The sequence below is a fragment of the Macaca mulatta genome, chromosome 2 (genome assembly GCF_049350105.2).
Source record: "Macaca mulatta isolate MMU2019108-1 chromosome 2, T2T-MMU8v2.0, whole genome shotgun sequence".
NCBI classification, from domain to species: Eukaryota; Metazoa; Chordata; class Mammalia; order Primates; family Cercopithecidae; genus Macaca; species Macaca mulatta.
This window is the reverse complement of record NC_133407.1, coordinates 154,455,209-154,475,777: the sequence shown is the minus strand read 5'-3', so window position 1 is coordinate 154,475,777 and position 20,569 is coordinate 154,455,209. Positions and strand designations below refer to the sequence as shown.

Sequence of the window (20,569 nt, the reverse complement as noted above, 5' to 3'; positions counted from 1 at the left end):
AAATAAGGAAATCATAGAGCCCTTCAGTAGCTTGTTTGGGTCATACAGCTGTTCAGTGAGATCTCTAGGAATTCTGACCCAGAGACTCTGAGCCCAAAGCTTATGCTTTTCATCACATCACCTGCTACCTACCAGGATGAAGGAGGAGTGATGGAAATAGTAAGAGCAGTTTCTTGTTTCTTTAGTATTTGCAGCAATATCATACGGCTCACCCTAATATCTACTATTTCAGCTACTATAAAAGGTAGTTGGCCGGGTGTGGTGGCTCATGCTTGTGATCCCAGTACTTTGGGAAGCCAAGGCAGGTGGATCATGAGGTCAGGAGTTCGAGACAAGTCTGGTCAACACAGTGAAACCCCATCTCTACTAAATATACAGAAATTAGCCAGGCATGGTGGTGTGTGCCTGTAATCCCAGTACTTGGGAGGCTGAGGCAGGAGAATTGCTTGAACCTGAGAGGCGGAGGTTGCAGTGAGCCGAGATTATGCCACTACTCTCTGGCCTGGGTGACAGAGCTAGACTCCGTCTCAAAAAGGGCCAGGGGTGGTGACTCATGCCTGTAATCCCAGCACTTTGGGAGGCAGATCACCTGAGGTCAGGAGTTCAAGACCAGCCTGCCCAACATGGAGAAACCCCATCTCTACGAAAAATACAAAAAATTAACCGGGTGGGCGCCTGTAGTCCCAGCTACTAGGGAGACTGATGCAGGAGAATCCCTTGAATCTGGGAGTCGGAGGTTGTGGTGAGCTGAGATCGTGCCACTGCACTCCAGCCTGGGCAACAGAGTGAGACTTGGTCTCAAAAAAAAAAAATAAATAAATAAATAAAATAAAGGTTCTTTACAAATACTATCTTAGTTGAGTCCCACAAAAAGACTGAGGAAGGTACTATTTCTGTGTTTCAGATGAAGGCATTGAGGCTCAGAGAACAGTGACTTGCCCAAGGTCACCTTCCACTTGCCCTGTGAATAAAGTCTGAAAGTCCTTAAGGTGTACAGAATGTGGCTCATGCTTACCTCTCATTCCTCATCTTTCACCAGAGTAGGTGAAGACCCCGTTGTTTGCTGCCATGATACCATGATCCTCTCCCAAATACTTATAAATGTGTAACAGTATAATTAATAACAAATTACTTATTATATGTTGCCTGTCTCCAGTCTGTTCCTTCATAAAGCCCAAGTAGTATGAAAATGCAAATTTGATCTACCACTCTTTGCTTAAAACCTTTCTTTGGCTTCGCATTGCGTTAGGATAAAGAGCAAGGCCTCTAATGTGTCCCTGAGTTCCCAAGAGATCCTTCCACAACCCACCTCACCCTTCCCTCAGTTCCATGATGACTCCACTCATTCCCTCAGACATGCCAGGCTTTTCCTGCTTCGGGGCCTTTGCACATCTGTTCCATCCATGTGGATGGGTCTTTCTCCTCTCTACATCTGGCTAAGCTCTGCTCATCCTTTAGGTCTCCACTGAAGGATCTCATCCTTAGAGAAACCTTCCCTCATCTAAATTAGGTCCCCCAGGAGATGTCGACCAAAGGGTAGTTTCAGTCAGACAAAAGGAGTACATTTTTGAGATCTGTTGCACAGCATGGTGACCATAGTTAATAATAGCCTATTTTTCAAAACTGGTACAAGAATAGATTTTTTTTTTGAGATGGAGTCTCGCTCTATTGCCCAGGCTGAAGTGCAGTGGTGAGATCTCGGCTCACTGCACGCTCCACCTCCTGGGTTCATGCCATTCTCCCGCCTCAGCCTTCCGAGTAGCTGGGACTACAGTCACCTGCCACCAGGCCTGGCTAATTTTGTTTTTATATTTTTACCAAACGGGATTTCACCGTGTTAGCCAGGATGGTCTCCATCTCCTTACTTCGTGATCCACCTGCCTTGGTCCCCCAAAGTGCTGGGATTACAGGCATGAGCCACCGCGCCCGGCCAGGAATAGATTTTAAATGTTCTCACTATAAAAAAAAAGCATCTGCAGTGATGGATATGTTAATTAGCTTAATCATTCTTCAATGTGTATGTACATAAAATATCACATTGTACTTCATAAGTAGATATTATTTGTCAAAAATAAAAATTTAAGTAAAAGAGTAAATCAAGTTCCCTAGTTATTCTCTTTCATAGGATCTGTGTCTTACCACGTTGTATTTTTGTTAGATTAATTTGATGCCTACTTCTTACACTAGACTAAACTTTATAAAGTAGGGATCATGTGTGTTTTAATCATTACTTGATCCCTAGCATAGAACATGACAACTACATAGTAGTAGACCCGCAATACATCTCTGTTTACTCAGTGTCAGACAAAGCAGGTTTGGAACCCAAATATTCTGACTCCAAGGTCCTGCCTCCCAGTACTGATAAGAAGTAGTAAAGAAGCTAACACTTATTAGGTACCTTAAAGAACTAGTTTTCTAAAGAATTCTCTCTGGGAAATACTGGTTTAAGATAAATGTAAGACTTTCCATTTTAAAAACACTTTTAGGCAAGCGCTTTGCTTCTGGATCAGCTGACAAAAGCGTTATTATCTGGACATCAAAACTGGAAGGCATTCTGAAGTACACGTAAGTAACCATTTAGGTGTACAGTATTATGAGTTTGATGCTTATTGAATAATTGCAGCAAAAGCCTCTTAGAGGCTACATCTTAGAAAAGATGTAGGAGAAAACTTTTTTCTCTTAAATTGAACTTGAAATTAAGTTGTGGGTGTGTGGTTGGTATAGGAAGATTGAGTAGTGAATAAGTTAATGAATATTTCTTGGCCACTTACTGGCGTGGTCAGCACTGGGCCAGGTGCTTTCATGAAGCTCATCTCAGTTCATCTGACATTGTAGACTTTATCCCACCCCCAACCTGTCATCTTCCAGTGGCCCTATCTCAGAGAATGGCCTTATATCCACCCAGTGTCAAATGTCAGAAACTTGGGGTCAGTGTGCTCCAGGCCTCCTCTCACTATTGGAGATCTGCTGTGTTCTTCCCCTGTTCCTCTACTAGTTAGTCCCTACTTATCCTGCAAATCTCAGACTCAAATGTCACTTTCTTTGTAAGGACTTTCCTGCCTCTCTAGGCTGGGACAGATCTCTTTTGAGGCATTTCTCACAATCGCAGTTTTAGATTTATTCTGGTGACTGATTAGTATTGCTCATCAGCCTGTAAGTTCCATAAGAGCAGATACTGCATCTGTTTTTTTTTTTTCTCACTCTTGTGTCCCTGATACGATGCCTAGCCCATACTTGGTACTCACCAATCTTTCTTTCTTTCTTTCTTTCTTTCTTTCTTTCTTTCTTTCTTTCTTTCTTTCTTTCTTTCTTTCTTCCTTCCTTCCTTCCTTCCTTCCTTCCTTCCTTCCTTCCTTTCTTCCTTTCTTTTCTTTCTTTCTTTCTTTCTCTCTCTCTCTTTCTTTCTTTCTTTCTCTTTCTTTCCTTCCTTCCTTCCTTCTTTCCTTCCTTTCTTTTCTTTCTCTCTCTCTCTTTCTTTCCCTCCCTCCCTCCCTCTCTCTCTCTTTCTTTTTTCTTTCTTTCTCTTTCCTTCTTTCTTTCCTTCCTTCCTTCCTTCCTAAGTTCCATAAGAGCAGATACTGCATCTTTTTTTTTTCTCACTCTTGTGTCCCTGATACAATGCCTAGCCCATCCATAATTGGCACTCACCAATTCTTTCTTTCTTTCTTTCTTTCTTTCTTTCTTTCTTTCTTTCTTTCTTTCTTTCTTTCTTTCTTTCTTTCTCTTTCTTTCTTTCTTTCTTTCTTTCTTTCTTTCTTTCTTTCTTTCTTTCTTTCTTTCTTTCTTTCTTTCTCTTTCTCTCTCTCTCTCTTTCTTTCTCTTTCCCTTCCTTCCTTCCTCCCTTCCTCCCTTCCTCCCTTCCTCCGTTCCTCCCTCCCTTCCTCCCTCCTTCCTTCTTTCCTCCCCCCTTCCTTCTTTCCTCCCCTTCCCTTCCCTTCTTGATTGGCTCTTGCTCTGTCTCCCAGGCTACAGCACAGTGGTACCTAGCTCACTGCAACTACAACCTCCCAGGCTCAAATAATCCTCTTACTTCAGCTTCCCAAATAGCTGGAACTGCAGGTGTACACCACTACACCTGGCCAATTTTTAAATTTTTTTTTCTTGGTAGAGGCAGGGTTTCACTTTGTTGCCCATACTGGTCTTGAACTCCTTGGCTCATTCTGTCCTCTAACTACTGGGATTACAAGTATGAGCCACTGCACCTGGCCTCTTTTCAATTGTGGTAAAATATACATGACATAAAATTTATCATATTAACTACTTTTTGAGTTTACAGTTTAATGTTAAATACATTTACATTGTTGTGCAACCAATCTCCCAAACTCTTTTATCCTGCTAAACTAAAATTCTATATCCTTCAAATTACCTGCTCACCCTTCTCTCCTACCCCCAGCCCCTGAAAACCACCATTCTACTTTCTTTCTCTCTGAGTTTGACTGCTTTACATACCTCATATAAGTAGAGTCATACAATATTTGTTCTTTTGTGGCTGGGTTATTTCATTTCACGTAATGTCCTCAAGGCTAATCTGTGTTGTAGCATGTGTCAGAATTTACTTCCTTTTTTTTCTTTATTATTATTATTTTTTGTGAAGATGAGGTCTCACTATGACTCCTGAGCTCAAACAATCCTCCCTCGGGTGCCCAAACTGCTGGGATTACTGGTGTGAGCCACTGGGCTCAGCTTCCTTCCTTTTTAAGTCTGAATATTATTCCTTTGTATATATAGACCACATTTTCTTTATCCATTCATCTGTTGATGGACACTTGTGTTGCTTCCACTTCTTAGCTATTATGAATAATGCTGCTATGAACATGGGTGTACAAATCAACAAATAATTTTTGAATAAATGAATGAATGAATGAGTGATGTTGTAAGTAAAGTATTACCCAAAAGTGAAGGAATAAAACTGGGGCTGAGATGCCATGCATGGTACATGATTTGCTCAGTTTTCATTGTTGTCGAAGGATCTCTCATGTTTCCAGATCTTGGTCTGTAATGTTTTCATTGCACCTCCATCTTACATTTCTGGGCCTCCGCAAAACAGTAAGAGTAACAACCACAAATAAAGCACCTAAAGGCCAAGGTGGAAGGATTGCTTGTGGCCAAGTGTTCAAAACCAACCTGGCCAAAAGCGAGTCCCCATCTCTATAAAAAAGAAAACAGTAGGTGAGAAGAATTAATTATTTTGGAGTAGGAGAATTAATTTCTGTGCTTTTTGTTGGTCACTTGCAGAAGTGCAAGTGGTCTGTAGTCAGAGGCTGTGGGCTCATTATTAAAATCTTCAGTTGTAGCCACTGAAATGTTTGTGGTTTGCTGCATAGTAATCTACAGTTGTTTACTTCCCAGGCACAATGATGCTATACAGTGTGTCTCCTACAATCCTATTACTCATCAACTGGCATCTTGTTCCTCCAGTGACTTTGGTAGGTTCTGATTCCTGATGTCCTGTCCTGAAATAACTGAAAATCTGGGCTAAAAATGCTGAAATGCATTCAGAATATGGTGATTTTATCCTGAGAGAGTTAATACTACTTCTCTGCCTTCAATGGCTGAGGGGAGGCTGACAGTTATTCTTTAAATCGTGTAGAAACCAAGATAGGGAATGGTGACCTTTACTCTGGTAAGACATCAGAGACTACAGGAAGGGCCCCAGCAAAGGAAATGGTAAGAAGATTGGGAGGGCACAGGCATAACTTGATGTTGCTGCCTCTGGGAAGCTTTCCCTTGGTGTTACTGCCTCTAGGAAGCCTTCCCTGACTCACCGTGGCAAGGACAGTGCAGTTGTCCTCACCTTTGTATTGACCCACATCTGTGTGTATGTGAAATTCTTCACTGTTGCAGTTGTACTTCTTGCACAGTTTGTCATCATTACTTGTTGGGGCGGCTGTAGCTGTCCTCCCTGAGGGGCTGAACACCTTGAGGAGTTCATCCTGGCCATGGTCCCGTGCCAGTGTTACAGCACTGGTGTAGTACTGGCACAAAAGAGGTATCAGTAAAATGTCTATGGAGGGAAGAAGGGAGTGAAATTGGGCAGAGGCTTATAGGTTATTTCCATTAATGGTTAATTCTGTTTTCAGCTCTATCAGTCTGTGTTCCTTGCTAGTGGATACAATGGAGTCACTAGATGAGGAGTCAGAGGCCTAATCCCTCTCAGTGTTTCAGTTCCCTTATCTAAAAGGAGCATGCTACTCACTGTCTCACTGATACGGTTCTGGTTCTGAGGTTCAAAAGAGAGAATGGAATTGAAAGCCAATTGTATAAATACATGGAGAAAGGCCTATCATTTGTTTAACGTATTTTATAGCATTTTCTTCATGTGAAGCACTGGTCTGTATGCTTATACTGGAAGATTAAAAAGACAAAATAGAATCCCTACCCTCAAGGAACTTATGGTCTTAGGGGAAGGTGGGATTTTAAAAAATACAGTATTAAAGTTGAATGCTTGCAGTGTGCTAGGCACTGTTCTGAGGATTAGAAATGAATTTTTATTTGAGCTTTATGACAGCCCCTGAGGTGTCAGGTATTATTCCCACCCTACTGATGAAAAAGAGGTAAAGGTCCCTTAGCTAGTAGGTAGAGGAACCAGGGCTTGGACCTTAGACCAGGTGATTACATAGAAAGCCTGCCCTGCTAAGCACTGCTGAAGGAGGCCCAAGAAGAAGGAGGTTCCTCCAGCTGGGAGCTCCAGGCAGGCTTAGTGGAACACAGATAACGTGCACAAGTCAGAATGTTTGGAGAAGCGTTTTGGACCAGGGAAAAGGCAAAAAATAACTTGTTTGATGTTGCACTTGGCTATATATTTGTGCCCTGGAGTTACCTTCTTGATTGTACTTCGCAACTTGGCAAATAGAATAATTTGCTTATGTTATCTAGACATATACTTGTTGCTATGAGGCACTGAGCCAGGGCATCTGGGACAGGGAGGAGCAAGCCTTAGGTGACCAGTATGCCATGGAAGAGGCACAGCTCAGATAAGGTCTATGTGTTGTGATTGAGACCTATGAAAGAAAACTAGATTTTCAGAAAGCAGCATTGTTATTTTAAATGCTAGGTTATATTCTGGTTGCAATGTCAGAGTTATGAACAGTGAAATTGTCATTTCTTTGAGAGTCAGATCCCTGAAAAGTTGGCTGGCACTTTACCAATCTATCTTATTTTTCTTCTGAAAGAATTATAGATTCATAGTAAGTTACAAAGATGCTATCAAGAAGTCTACGTACTTTTCATCCAGTTTCCCCTAGTGGATCCATCTTATGTAACTATTATACAATATCAAGACTAGGAAACTGAGACTGGCACAAAGTGTGTATATTATATAGTTCTGTTGTTTTATCACATGTGTAGATTACCACCAGTGCAACACAGAGCTAAGCCATCACCATGAAGTTACCACTTACTGTCATATCTACTCACCTTACCTCCAGTTATTTCCAAACCCTGGTAACCACAAATCCGTTCTCCATTTCTATAATGTTGTCATTCAAGAATGTTATAGAAATAGAATCATACAGTAAGTATATGACCTTTTGAGATTGTGTTTTTTCATTCAGCATAAAGTCCTGGAGATCCATCTAAGTTGTTGTATGTTTCAATTATTTGTTCCTTTTTATTGCTGGGTAGTATTCCAACCAATCCATCTTCTTTTATATTATTATGCATTGAAGGGTTGTGGTCTCCTGAACAGAAGTCTGTCTCCAAACACAAATCAAGCAGCAAGATCATCTGCTGCAGGTAAGTGCAGCTCTGACAATAAGATTTATGTTCCTTCATCTTCCACACAGACTTTCAAAATCCAATTATTTCATGCAGCGGAGAAGGTCTTGTGTTAAGTAGTTGGTTTAGGCCCCTGTATTTCCTTTTTTCTTCTTTTTTGGTCTCCTCAATGGGAAAGACCTATGCCTTTGATCATGAAGCAAAAGAGAACTACAAGTTGCCTTCATGCAGTTACCTAGCAACAAGCCTCAACACCCAGCTATACTGAGTGGAGGCTTGTAGAAAATGTGAGGCTGTCATTGTCCAGGCAGCATCTGTGGGGAAGAAAGCTTTCCCTCCCACACTTTGATGCTAGACCTGGATTAGAATCCAGAATCTGTCATTGACAGGCCATGTGACCTCAAGAAAGTTATTAAATCTTTCTGAGCTGGAGCTTTATATTCCTCATCTGACAAATAGGGATAAAAATACTGACTTGACGGGATTGTCGTGAAATGTACGCAAACTTATGAGTGTAAAGCATACAGGACAGCACCTGGTGTACAGCAGACACTCTAAATGGTAGCTGTTCAGCTTCTAGGAGTATATCCCTTCCGTTCAGCATCTGAGCACCTTCTACAAAGCAAGCACTGTCCTAGGGATTGGAAGACACTAAGTCTGTTCTTAAGGTGCTCTTTAAGTGGGAGGGGATTGAGATGGAGAGTGAGAAGTGGTGGCTGGCCCAGAGATGTAGGCACAAGGTAAGGGCTGTCATAGAGGTGTGTACACAGGGCTGGGGGAGCTCAGAAAAAGGTACCAAATAGTGCCTTCACTTCTCACTGTTGATTACAGAACTAAATAGCATTTTAAGTTTGATCCTCTGACTTTATGTCAGGACTGGCAATAATGAAACCATATCCATCCCAGCTGTTGCTGCCTCATCAGACTTTTATTTCAAACCAAGGCATCATCCTCACTAGTTTTACCTTCTGTGGGATGCTTCCTCTATCCCCATGCCTTTTGTTGGTTGTGTGCACAGCTGGACAAATGATGGTCAGTACCTGGCGCTGGGGATGTTCAATGGGATCATCAGCATACGGAACAAAAATGGCGAGGAGAAAGTGAAGATCGAGCGGCCAGGGGGCTCCCTTTCGCCAATATGGTCCATCTGCTGGAACCCTTCAAGGTACTCTTTAAATTGTCCTCCTTCTAGAACAAACACCATCATGAAGAAGGGCTTTCTGCCTTCCTGAGGTCTCCCTAGATTCAAAGGCTTCTCACCTCACTTGAATAGTCTGTTTTAGAACCTGCTCCATTTGTATGGATTTTTTTTTTTAACGGTCCTGCTACCTAAGAATGTATGGAATTTTTTAAGAGCCTGCTGAAAAGTTCAGTTTTGGAATGCATCCTGGAGATTTTAGCAAAGCAGATGAGCTATTTAGGCCAGGCCAAAGTGTGTGTGTGGCATGTGTGCACACATGTGCATGCACACATATGTGTATGTGCACATGTACATGAGTATGGTGTGTGTGTGGTGTGTGAGTGATGCAGGAGGACCGTTTCCTTATGAATCAGTGGTGGAGCTCTGTGCTGTGGCTTCATTTTTGCCTTTCCTTTTTTAGTTCTTCCCTCCAAGTTTGGGCAGAATATGTGCCCACCTGTTAATAAATAGCTTTTTCATGAGCCTTTTTGTTGCCTTTGCCAGAAAGTCAAAATTAAGTCTGCAGACATCCCTAAAGCCTAGAGATACACGAGCAGTTGGCACCTACCTTCAAAATTTTGTACACACTTTCCTTTCTATGTCCATGTGACTTTGACAGTAAACTAATTATATGCTTTTTTTTTTTTTTTTTTTTTTTTTTTGAGATGGAGTCTCACTCTGTTGCCCAGGCTGGAGTGCAATGGTGCAATCTCAGCTCACTGCAGTCTCCACCTCCTGGGTTCATGCAACTCTCCTGTCTCAGCCTCCTGAGTAGCTGGGATTACAGGTGCCCGCCACCACACCTGGCTAATTTTTTGTATTTTTAGTAGAGATGGGTTTCACCATGTTGGCCAGGCTGGTCTTGAACTCCTGACCTCAGGTTGTCCACACACCTCAGTCTCCCAAAGTGCTGGGATTACAGGTGTGAGCCATTGCACCTGACCCTATATGCTCTTTATATATCCTATGATACTATTAAACCATCAGTATCCTTTATGGAGTCCTCTGAAGGTAAATTAAAGGTCCTACTTGTTTACCAGCTCAATGTCACTTTACAGATGGTTGCCTACTTGATTTAGAAGGTTGTTTGGAAGGTTATTATGCTTCTTCCTGAATAATTTTGTCTGGCCCATGCTGTACCATGCATGTGTAATGCTATCAAAGGCCATTAGCCCACCCCAGAGTTCCTGCTGTTTGATTTGTGGCTGCAGAGGACTTTGTGGCTCTAGGCTACCATTTTTAATTCATGAGAAGCAGGATGTCCTATATAACTGGTGGCTGTCTTCCTCCAGGTAGGGTTCAGGGGCTCCTTTTATTTTTTATTTTTATTATCTTTTTTTTTTTTTTTTTCTGAGACAGGGTCTCACTCTGTCACCCAGGCTGGAGTGCAGTGGTGTGATCTTGGCTCACTGCAACCTCCGCCTCCCAGGTTCAAGCAATCCTTTTGCCTCAGCCTCCTGAGTAGCTGGGATCACAGGCACATGCCACCATACCTGTCTAATTTTTTGTATTTTTGGTAGAGACAGGGTTTCACCATGTTGATCAGGCTGGTCTTGAACTCCTGATCTCAGGTGATTCACTTGCCTCGGTCTCCCGAAGTGCTGGAATTACAGGCATTGAGTCACCGCACCCGGCCCCCAGGGGCTCCTTGACAGGATTTTAAATTATAGTTTTAGTGTAGTTCTAGGCAATGTAATTTTGAACAACTACTTACTGTCTACAGCCGATGGGAGAGTTTCTGGATGAACAGAGAGAATGAGGATGCCGAGGATGTCATTGTCAACAGATATTTTCAGGAAATCCCTTCCACTCTGAAGTCAGCAGTGTACAGTAGTCAGGGTAGTGAGGCAGAGGAGGAAGAACCAGAGGAAGAAGACGACAGTCCCAGGGACGACAACTTGTGAGTGTGTCCCAATGAGTGGGAACCCTCCTGGTAAGGGCCCAGGCCCCACACAGACTTGCCAGGACAGATGTTAAGCTCCTTGGCCAAGGGAGTACAGGGACTGGGGGGAACTGTGGGTGAAAGCTCCTTCAAAAAAAGGAGACACACCCTTAAAAATTGTGTGTGGGTTATAAAGTGATCCTGTGAGAAACTATAGGAAATACTGAAAAGACTAAAGGAGAAAGTTCAGCTTTTCTGATAAAACCCCATCACCTGAGGAAATCACTGTTAGCAATCTAGTGTATTTCTCCTCAGTCTTTTAGTGTGTTCATATAATTAAGTTATATTCTGCTTTTTTTCACTTAACATTATAGTGTGACCCCTTTCCAGTAACATTATAAATCCTTCAAAGAACATGATTTTTAATTGCTGAAGCGTGTGCCCTTTTGTGGATGCCCCATCATTCGACACTTCCTCTATTACTGAACACGTTTCTTAGCCTGTTCCCACACTATCCCTTACCTTACCTTGCATTTTCTAGGATGCATGTCAGTGAGGAAGCCCTTACCTTAGCCACAGTCCTCACACTCAAATCCTGGCTGTCCAGTCATTCTTTCTTCTCTTCAGTCGAGATTGCCTGTAGGGAAAACATGGGCAGGCCAGAGTGGGGAAAGCTGGGGTAGCCAGGATATCACAGTTGGGCACTAGCTTGGGACTTTCTGAACTGTTTTCCATGGTACCTGAGTTTCCTTGGAAGAATCCCACCCTGAGGTCATGGGGGCTAGGAAGTGGGGACGGTAAAGGAGGAAGGTATGGCTTTGGGTCCCCATTTCAGTGCTTTTGATTGTTTCAACATGAGTTTTTGTTTCGTAAAGAATCCTACTGCCCTAGGAGGAAAAAGGGGGTTGAAAATCACTAATCCACCTCACAGGGACTGAGCCCAGCCCAGAGCCATATGTGGCCTCCCCAAGAGGGCTCACTGGTGGGCTGGGCTCCTGGATTGTTTGTACTTTGGACTTCAGTGCCAGTTCACACAAAGATCATCTGCAGGCTCCCTCATTAACGTCCCTCTTGGCCTTTGTCTCTTTTCCCTTAGTTTTGAGTTAGTGCCTATGACATTTGCCACTCTTGACTGGGTTTTACAAACAAGGCCTTAGCTTGTCTGCCTACATATCCAGTGGTGCTACCAGGTGACCACAAGACACTGGGATCAGAAAAGCTGGAATTAATAAACAAAGAGGCAACATTAGGTGGATTAAGACCCAGCCTCAAAGGCTAGGAATGCTTTTGGTTTTTTTCTTTTTTTTTTGAGTCAGTCTGGCCCTGTCACCTAGGCTGGAGTGCAGTGGCACGATCTCGGCTCACTGCAACCTCTGCCTCCCGGGTTCTAAGTGATTCTTGTGCCTTAGCCTCTGGAGTAGCTGGGATTACAGGCACGTGACACCACACCCGACTAATTTTGTATTTTCAGTAAAGATAGGGTTTCCCCATGTTGGCCAGGCTGGTCTCGAACTCCTGACCTCGGGTGATCCACCCGCTTCAACCTCCCAAAGTGCTGGGATTACAAGCGTGAGCCACCACGTGCTGCCACTTTTCTCTTGAACTAGATTCCCAGGTAGCTTGCTCCTTAGCCTCAGGCAAGGGAGTTTCTCCTATGTGCTGGTCCTACAGTCCCAGCCCCATGGTACTGATCCCCATAGGTTATCAGTTTCAAAGACAAGTTGCATGTTTTCAGAGAGCCCATTGCTCTTTTTTGAAAATTAGAGTCAGTCAGAAACCATTTCACTTGTGCAAGGACCCCCACCTGCAGGAGAACTTATTTTTAGATGTTAATTTTCTTTCTTCAGGAAGAGCAAGCAAGTTTTCCTTCTATTAAAAAATGCGTTTGTATTGAAAGAGATGTTTCTCTGCCATCTCCCCACATTTTCCAGTATGTAAGAGAAAAGCAGTCTCAATATTGGAGCCTTGTCTGTCTTAGTGTTGCTCCCCAGTAAGCTCTGAAATGAGAGGTTTATATTCTTCAGCTGTAGCAGTGTCCCCAGCACCATAAGCTCATAGCAGAGGACTCAGTGAAACAGCAGATCCCAGGAAGGCTAAACCTCACCTCTGCTTCATCCCATAAGACTGATGGATGGGTTGGGCCAAATTACAACTTTTGGCCTCAGTAAAGCTGTACAACATTTGGCAACCTGAGGCCAGGGCTCTCTTGTTCCTGTTGTTTAAGCCGTTAGAGCTATACTCATCAGCAGGCTGTGGCCCTTCATAACGTCTTTTATCTTCTGTTGATTAGAGAGGAACGTAATGACATCCTGGCTGTGGCTGACTGGGGACAGAAAATTTCCTTCTACCAACTGAGTGGAAAACAGGTATGTAATCCAATTGCAAATCCAATTGCAGTCATGCCTGTTATATTTTCATTTTCTGAGATTCTGTTACTATTCATTATACATTATCATTGTTAGTTCCTGCTTATTGAGTGTTTGCTGTGATACCAGGTACTGTGCTCACTGCTTTGCATGTTTTATCCTATTTTATTCTTATAAAACCCAATGAAGTGGGTACTACTTTCCTTATCAACTTTTTAGGAATGAGTAAACCAGAGCTCAGAGCAGTGAAATTATATGTCCAAGATTTCATACGGCTAGTAAATGGTGGAGCCTAGGAGTTAAACCCAGATTGGTTTGACTTTAAAATCTAGCTCTTAGTTTTGACCTTACTTTTCTCTATTTGCTTTCATTCATTCAACTAACGTTTATGAGTACCCACTTAGGACAGCCCTTTCACAGAGGAGCTGCTGACATAGAGCCGGGAAAGTGATAGTCTCTACCTGCAAGAGCTCACAGGCTGGCGGAGACACACTTGATAGCAAAGAGCCCCTGTGTGATGCGGTGTGTGACATAATAGAAAGCTATATAGATGGCTTTTAGGGATACAAAAGAGGGTAACATCACTACTTGGTAGAGATGGGAAGTCTTGTTAGAAGTTATCTTTGAGCAGGCTATCTTTGAGTTAGGCTGAGGATATTGGGAATGGTGTTTCAGGCAGAAAAAAAATAGCATGTATCAAGGCAGGAAGGAATGAAAATATATGACATTTCAGAGAATGATGAGTTGTACAGGGTGACTGCATCTCAGATTTTGTGACCTGAAGACAGAGCTTAAGAGAAACATGGGGACATGATTTTTCTTTTTTTTTTTTGCAGTCTCACTCTGTGGCCCAGGCTGGAGTGCAGTGGCGCCATCTTGGCTCACTGCAAGCTCCAACTCCCAGGTTCACACTATTCTCCTGCCTCAGCCTCCTGAGTTGCTGGGACTATAGGTGCCCACCACCACGCCCGGCTAATTTTTTTTTTGTTTGTTTTTGTATTTTTAGTAGAGACGGGTTTTCACTGTGTTAGCCAGGATGGTCTCCATCTCTTGACCTCGTGATCCCTCCGCCTTGGCCTCCCAAAGTGCTGGGATTACAGGTGTGAGCCACTACGCCCAGCCTATGATTTTTTGTTTGTTTGTTTTGAGATAGAGTCTCGCTCTGTCGCCCAGGCTGGTGTGTAATGGTGCAATCTCGGTTCACTGCAACCTCTGCCTCCCGGGTTCAAGCGATTCTCCTGCCTCAGCCTCCTGAGTAGCTGGGATTACAGGCATGTGCAACCACGCCTGGCTAATTTTGTATTTTTGGTAGAGATGGGGTTTCTCCATGTTGGTGAGGCTGGTCTCAAACTCCTGACCTCAGGTGATCTGCCTGCCTTAGCCTCCCAAAGTGCTGGGATTATAGGCGTGAGCTGCCACCACACCTGGCCGAGGATGTGATTATAAAGGACCTGAGTAGTGAGAATAAGAAGTTCAAACATCATATATTGTAAGTATTCAGGAGCCATAGATGGCAGGAAGTAGCATCACAGATTCTTGCTTCAGAAGAATAACTTGTTTCCGTGGAGGGTGGATTAAAATATAGAGAGCATGGTAGTAGGATGACTTATTAGTAGGCAGGAAACGCCAAGAATTAGAGTAAAGGTGCTGGATACAGGGTTCATACCATAGCCAAGCAAGTGAGAAATGCAACCTGTGCAGTGAAGCCTTTAATTTCATAGCATCCTTATTCCTCAAAATATGTCATGCAAGACGGAAGAGTTTTAGATGTGTGTAGCCCAGCTTTTGGGCCATTTCTTCTACCCCTGCCTTACCATTGGTCATTTCTTTTGTATTCAAGTAAAGAAAAGATAAAGGGAGCAGATAATGAAGTGTTTTCTCAGTTTGCCATGGTTGATTTCCTAAAACTCTCATTTTAATTAACTATCATCTAGTTTCCCTGGCCCTCTCTATTCATCCGCTTAATGTGTGTACGTCATCATTCAACAGATATTTATAGGCACACCTACTGTGTACGAGGCACTGGATGTGGGTACTGAAGACTCTTGGGAACAAATGACCGCACTGCAGTGGGAGGGAATGGGGTCTTGTTGCTGTGGCCACAGTAGAAAAGAGCTCAACATGGCGGAGGGCCACAGGAAATATCTTGCATCTATGCCGCCCCAGAGCTCGTGTTGTGGCCCAAAGTTTCTGCATGATAAGCAACCTTAACCTGCTGAGATGGCTGAGATGGTAATCCCAACTTGTTTGGGACAGTAAAATTGTTTTCTTGGTGGATAAGTGTCTTCCCTTCCCAATCTGGGAAGATTAGAATTAAATGTAGGATGATGAAGTAAATCAAACCCATACTTTTGTGTTAGCCTGAGGTATAATTTGTGTATTTTTGTCATTTGAAGTGTTAGTAATACTTAAGAGGATCGACTTAATAATAATAATAGCTAACATTTATTGAATTCCAGGCATTATATAAACTCTTTACAAGGATTAACTCTCTTAATTCTTGTAACAACCCTATGAGGTAAATACTGTTATCATCACCATATTACATGCAAGAAAATTGAAGCACAGAGAGGCTCAATAATTTGCCCAAAGGCACACATTTAGTCTGTGGTCCACCCTGGTGAAACCCAGGCATACTGGTGCCAGAATCCATATTAGAATATCTATCAGATTAGTCTTGCAATGACCATTTAAAAGTTGTATTGAGTAATTTTATATGTCTGATTTTATTTATTTATTTTTTGAGAAAAGCTCCCACCCTATTACCCAGGCTGGAATGCAGTGGTATGATCATGGCTCACTACAGCCTTGATCCCCCTGGGCTCAAGGAATCCTCCTACCTCAGCCTTCCAAGTGACTGGGACTATAGGCACATTTCACCACACCCTGCTAATTAAAAAAAAAAATTTTTTTTTAGAGATAGGGTCTTCTATGTTGTCCAGGCTGGTCTCAAACTCCTGGGCTCAAGTGATTCTTCTGCCTTGGCTTCCCAAATTCCTGGGAATACAGGTGTGAGCCACCATATCTGGCCTACTTCTGATTTTAAGTGGAAAGATATAAGAATTATATTTAAAGTGTATATTATTTAAGGTTCCTAAGCAATATTGGAATGCTTAAGCAATTTGTTGTGTTTTTCTGCTTGGTGTTCACTGAGCTTTTTGAATGTACACATTGATATCTTTATGTCTTTCACCAAATGTGGAAACATTTTGGCCATGATTTCTTGAAATATTTCTTCTTCTCCATTCTTTCCTTTCCTCTGGGACTCTAATTACACTTACATTAGACCTTTTGTTATTGTTCTCCAAGTCATTGAGGCTCTGTTATTATTTTTTTAAATCCCTTCTTTTCCCTCCGATCTTCAGATTGGAGGATTTCTGTTGTTCAGTATTAAATTTCATTGACTCTTCTGCAACTTCTGACATTTCTCTTAAGCTCTTTCAGTGCATATTTGTTTCAGTTATTATTGCATTTTTCTGTTCTAGAATTTCCATTTGGTTCTTTTTTCCTTTTCATTCATTACAAGCATATTTTTCTTTATCGTCTTAACCATAGTTATAATAGCTGTTTTTTTTTTTTTTGTTTTGTTTTTTTTTAGACAGAGTCTTGCTGTGTCGCCCAGGCTGGAGTGCAGTGGCCGGATCTCAGCTCACTGCAAGCTCCGCCTCCTGGGTTCACGCCATTCTCCTGCCTCAGCCTCCCGAGTAGCTGGGACTACAGGCGCCCGCCACCTTGCCCGGCTAGTTTTTTTTGTTTTTTTTATTTTTTAGTAGAGACGGGGTTTCACCAGGTTAGCCAGGATGGTCTCGATCTCCTGACCTTGTGATCCACCCGTCTCGGCCTCCCAAAGTGCTGGGATTACAGGCTTGAGCCACCGCGCCCTGCCAATAGCTGTTTTAAAATTCTCATCTGCAGCTGGGCATGGTGGCTCGTGCCTGTAATCCCAGTACTTTTGGAGGCTGAGGAGGGAGGATTACTTGAGGCCAGGATCATGGTTCAAGACTAGCCTGGGCTACATAGAGAGACTTCATCCCTAAAAACAAACAAACAAATTAGCCAGGCGAGGTGGCAGGCACCTATTGTCCTAGCACCTCAGGAGGCTGAGGCAGGAGTATTTCCAAGCTGAGGAGTTCAAGGCTGCAGTGAACTCTTACCACTGCACTCCAGCCTGGGTGACAGAGCAAGACCTGTGCCCAAAAAGCAAACAAAATTCTCATCTGCTATTTCTAACATCTGGGTCGTCATGGTTCAGTCTCCATTGAATATGGTTCACATTTTCTGCTTTGGGGAATTTTGAATTGTACTCAATATAGTGAGTGATACGTCATAGAGACTCATTTCCATCATGTTCCTCTGAAGATTATTGTGTATGTTTGTGTGTATATACGTTTAAGCAGGCAGTTTACTTTGCTGGGCTCAATATCAAAACTGCATGTTTTCAGTGGTGTCAGCAGCTGACATCTCTGTGCGGTTCTTTAGCTGTAGCTAGGCTGCTTGGCCATCTCATCACAGTTTGTAGTTCAAGAGTTTCCAGATATTCAGCGGAGTTTATGTGCAGAATTTAAGCTCTTACTTTGCATCTCTTTTCTGGAATTTCCCACCTCACTTTCTGGGTGCTGTGGTCCTCCCAAATTCTATATTCACCCAGCATGATGCTGAAGAGGGCTACCCTCCAGCAAGAACCCTTAAAAAAAATGAGAAGTTCACCTAGTGCTTGTTCTCTTCTTCCAGATGTGCATGTGTCTTCAGTTCCTGCCTGCTTTTGGTTGCCCTGAAATGGTTGTTGTTTATGGTTGGTCCAGAGTTTATTGTTTATACTTGTGGGAGGATGTTCCGATAGGAACTACTGAGCCACTTGCAGAAGCTGCTAGCCTTCCATGTCATGATTCATAAGAATTTTTAGTTTTCTTATTAGGTTTTCTAGCATCAGATAAGTGCTAGGGAAAGTTTTGGTTGCTAGGCATTTGAAATTCCTAAAAAGGAAAGGAAATTTGAATGTATTAAACTTATAATTGCAGTTTAAATTGGTATAAGGGAATTAATTTAACTAAGTTTTAAATGGGACTGGATATTTAAGGGATTTTATAATCTGTTCAAAATTAAATTCCTTAAACAGTCAGTCAATTGGCTGTTCACTTTAACTAGATTTATAAATAGGAAAATATTTGTAAATTGAACTTAAAAACTTAAGGAGAAATCAGTTCCCTAAAGTTATTTCTTTTATAAATTGAATATTAGTTTAATAATGTTAATCACAAACAGTCTTTTTATTCACAAAAGACACCATTGGGGCAGCAAAAAACTCCAGTGGTAATAAGGAACTTGTGCTTTAGCGGGGCAGACCTGATTAACCCTGTATCTACAGGCAATGAAAGAAGTGCAATGGGATAGGCGAGCACAGGTGCTGTGGTGGGATGAGGGGATGGGGATTGGAGATGTTCCTGGAGGAGATGACACCTGGCAGACAAAGTGAGGGAAAGAGCACTCCTGGCTGGGTCTAGGGATGGTGTGGAGTACAGCACCTGTGAGGATGTGGAAACCTGAAAAAGCATTGCCTGCTTAGGAAACTTACAAGTTCATTTTGGCTGAGAGAATGACCTTGGGGGCTGAGTTTGGGAGTGACTTTCATCCTAGAAGCTGAGAAAACACCATTGAGAAAGTGAAAAGACAAGCCACAGAATGTGAGAAGTTTTACAACTCATATATCTGATAAGGGACTTGTATCTGGAATATATAAAGAACTATAAAGACAGGGCTGGGCATGGTGGTTCATGCATGTAATCCCAGTGCTTTGAGAGGCAGAGACAGGAAGATCACTTGAGAACAGGAGTTCAGAACTAACTTGGGTAACATAGTGGGACCCCATCTCTAAAAAAATATAGTTTTAATTAGCTGGGTGTGGTGGTATATGCCTCTAGTCTCAGCTCCTAGGTGTGGCAGGGGGCTGAGGCAGAGGAATTGAGCCCAGAAGTTCAAGGTTGCCTTGGGTTATGATCATATGAGTGCATTCCAGCCTAAGCCATAGAGTGAGACATTTCTTTGTGGCCAATAAGCACATGAAATGATGCTCCATATCATTAGCTATCAGGAAAATGCAAATTGAAACCACAATGAGATAATTCACACTCACTAAAATGGAGAAATTGGAATCCTCATACGCTGCTAATGCAAATATAAAATGGTGCATTCACTTTGAAAAGTGTAGCAGTTCCTAAAAGGGTTCAACGTAGAGTTTAAAAAGAAAAAAATTTAGGCCAGGAGCTGTGACTCACTCCTGTAATCCCAGCACTTTGGGAGGCCAAGGTGGGTGGATCATCTGAGCTCAGGAGTTTGAGACTAGCCTGGACAACAAGGAGAAACACCGTCTCTGCAAAAAATACAAAAATTAGCCAGGCGTGGTGGTGCACACCTGTAGTCCCAGCTACTTGGGAGGCTGAGGTAGGAGGATCACTTGAAGGTGGGAGGTGGAGGTTTCAGTGAGCCAAGATTGCGCCGCTGCACTCCAGCCTGGGCAACAGAGTCAGACCCTGTTTCAAAAAAAAAAAAAAAATTTTGCTAGGCATGGTGGCACTCACCTGTGGTCCTGGCTACTTAGGAGGCTGAAGCAAGAAGATCACTTGAGTCCAGGAATTCAAGGCTACAGTGAGCCGTAATTGCACCACTGCACTCCAGCCTGGGTGACAGAGTGAGACCCTATCTTGAAATAAATAAGAATTAAAAAATAAAGAGAAGTAGTATGGGTGTAGTTGCAGAATAAAAGGACAATCTTTATTTTTTTTTTGAGATGAAATCTCGCTCTGTCGCCCAGGCTGGAGTGCAGTGGCCAGATCTCAGGTCACCGCAAGCTCCACCTCCCGGGTTTACGCCATTCTCCTACCTCAGCCTCCCAAGTAGCTGGGACTACAGGCGCCCGCCACCTCGCCCGGCTAGTGTTTTATATTTTTTAGTAGAGACGGGGTTTCACCGTGTTAGCCAGCATGGTGTCCATCTCCTGACCTTGTGATCCGCCCGTCTCGGCCTCCCAAAGTGCTGGGATTACAGGCTTGAGCCACCACGCCCGACCAGGACAGTCTTTAAACTGAATAAACTCAGCTTTATAAAATACTTTTTTAAAAAAGGCAGAGAAAAGAAGCTGAGGGAACCCACTGAACTGTATGAAGAACTGTATTTGCAGAGGGAGGGGGGCCTTTGGGAGCAAAACCACCCACAGTCTCCATCTTGGCTGAGGAGCCCTGACACACCTGCACTCCTGGAGCACTTGGGTGGGACTAGGGGAGGTGCCACTGACTCTAGGAGCTAAGGATTGGGCTGTGTGGTGGGGGAGTAGGGAGATGCAGAGGCAGAGAGGCCCGTGTTCACCATGGGATGACACGGGAGAAAAGGCTGGCCAGCTATCCCTGTCTTCCCAACTCCCTCTAAAGTTGG

The 20,569-nt window shown here is 43.0% G+C and overlaps 1 protein-coding gene across 40 annotated transcripts in view; it reads left to right on the top strand.

Annotated features, from left to right (window-relative positions):
• The window catches only part of IFT122 (intraflagellar transport 122), a 97,009-nt gene that overhangs the window by 32,994 nt on the left and 43,446 nt on the right, over positions 1–20,569 (top strand). For 12 of the 40 annotated variants that reach the window (XR_013414225.1, XR_013414224.1, XM_077993555.1 and 9 more), the window contains 5 exons: positions 2,487–2,565; positions 5,350–5,426; positions 7,668–7,734; positions 8,735–8,881; positions 13,069–13,144. Coding sequence is in view for 35 of the 40 variants with exons in the window: in XM_077993555.1 (XP_077849681.1) it covers positions 2,487–2,565; positions 5,350–5,426; positions 7,668–7,734; positions 8,735–8,881; positions 13,069–13,144 (446 nt within the window). In the remaining 5 variants the exon portion in view is untranslated. Of the gene's footprint in view, positions 1–7; positions 160–1,917; positions 2,566–4,985; positions 5,135–5,349; positions 5,427–7,667; positions 7,735–8,734; positions 8,882–10,619; positions 10,797–13,068; positions 13,145–20,569 lie in introns of all 40 variants that reach the window. The other 28 variants (XR_013414223.1, XR_001442874.3, XR_013414222.1 and 25 more) reach the window with 9 other exon arrangements.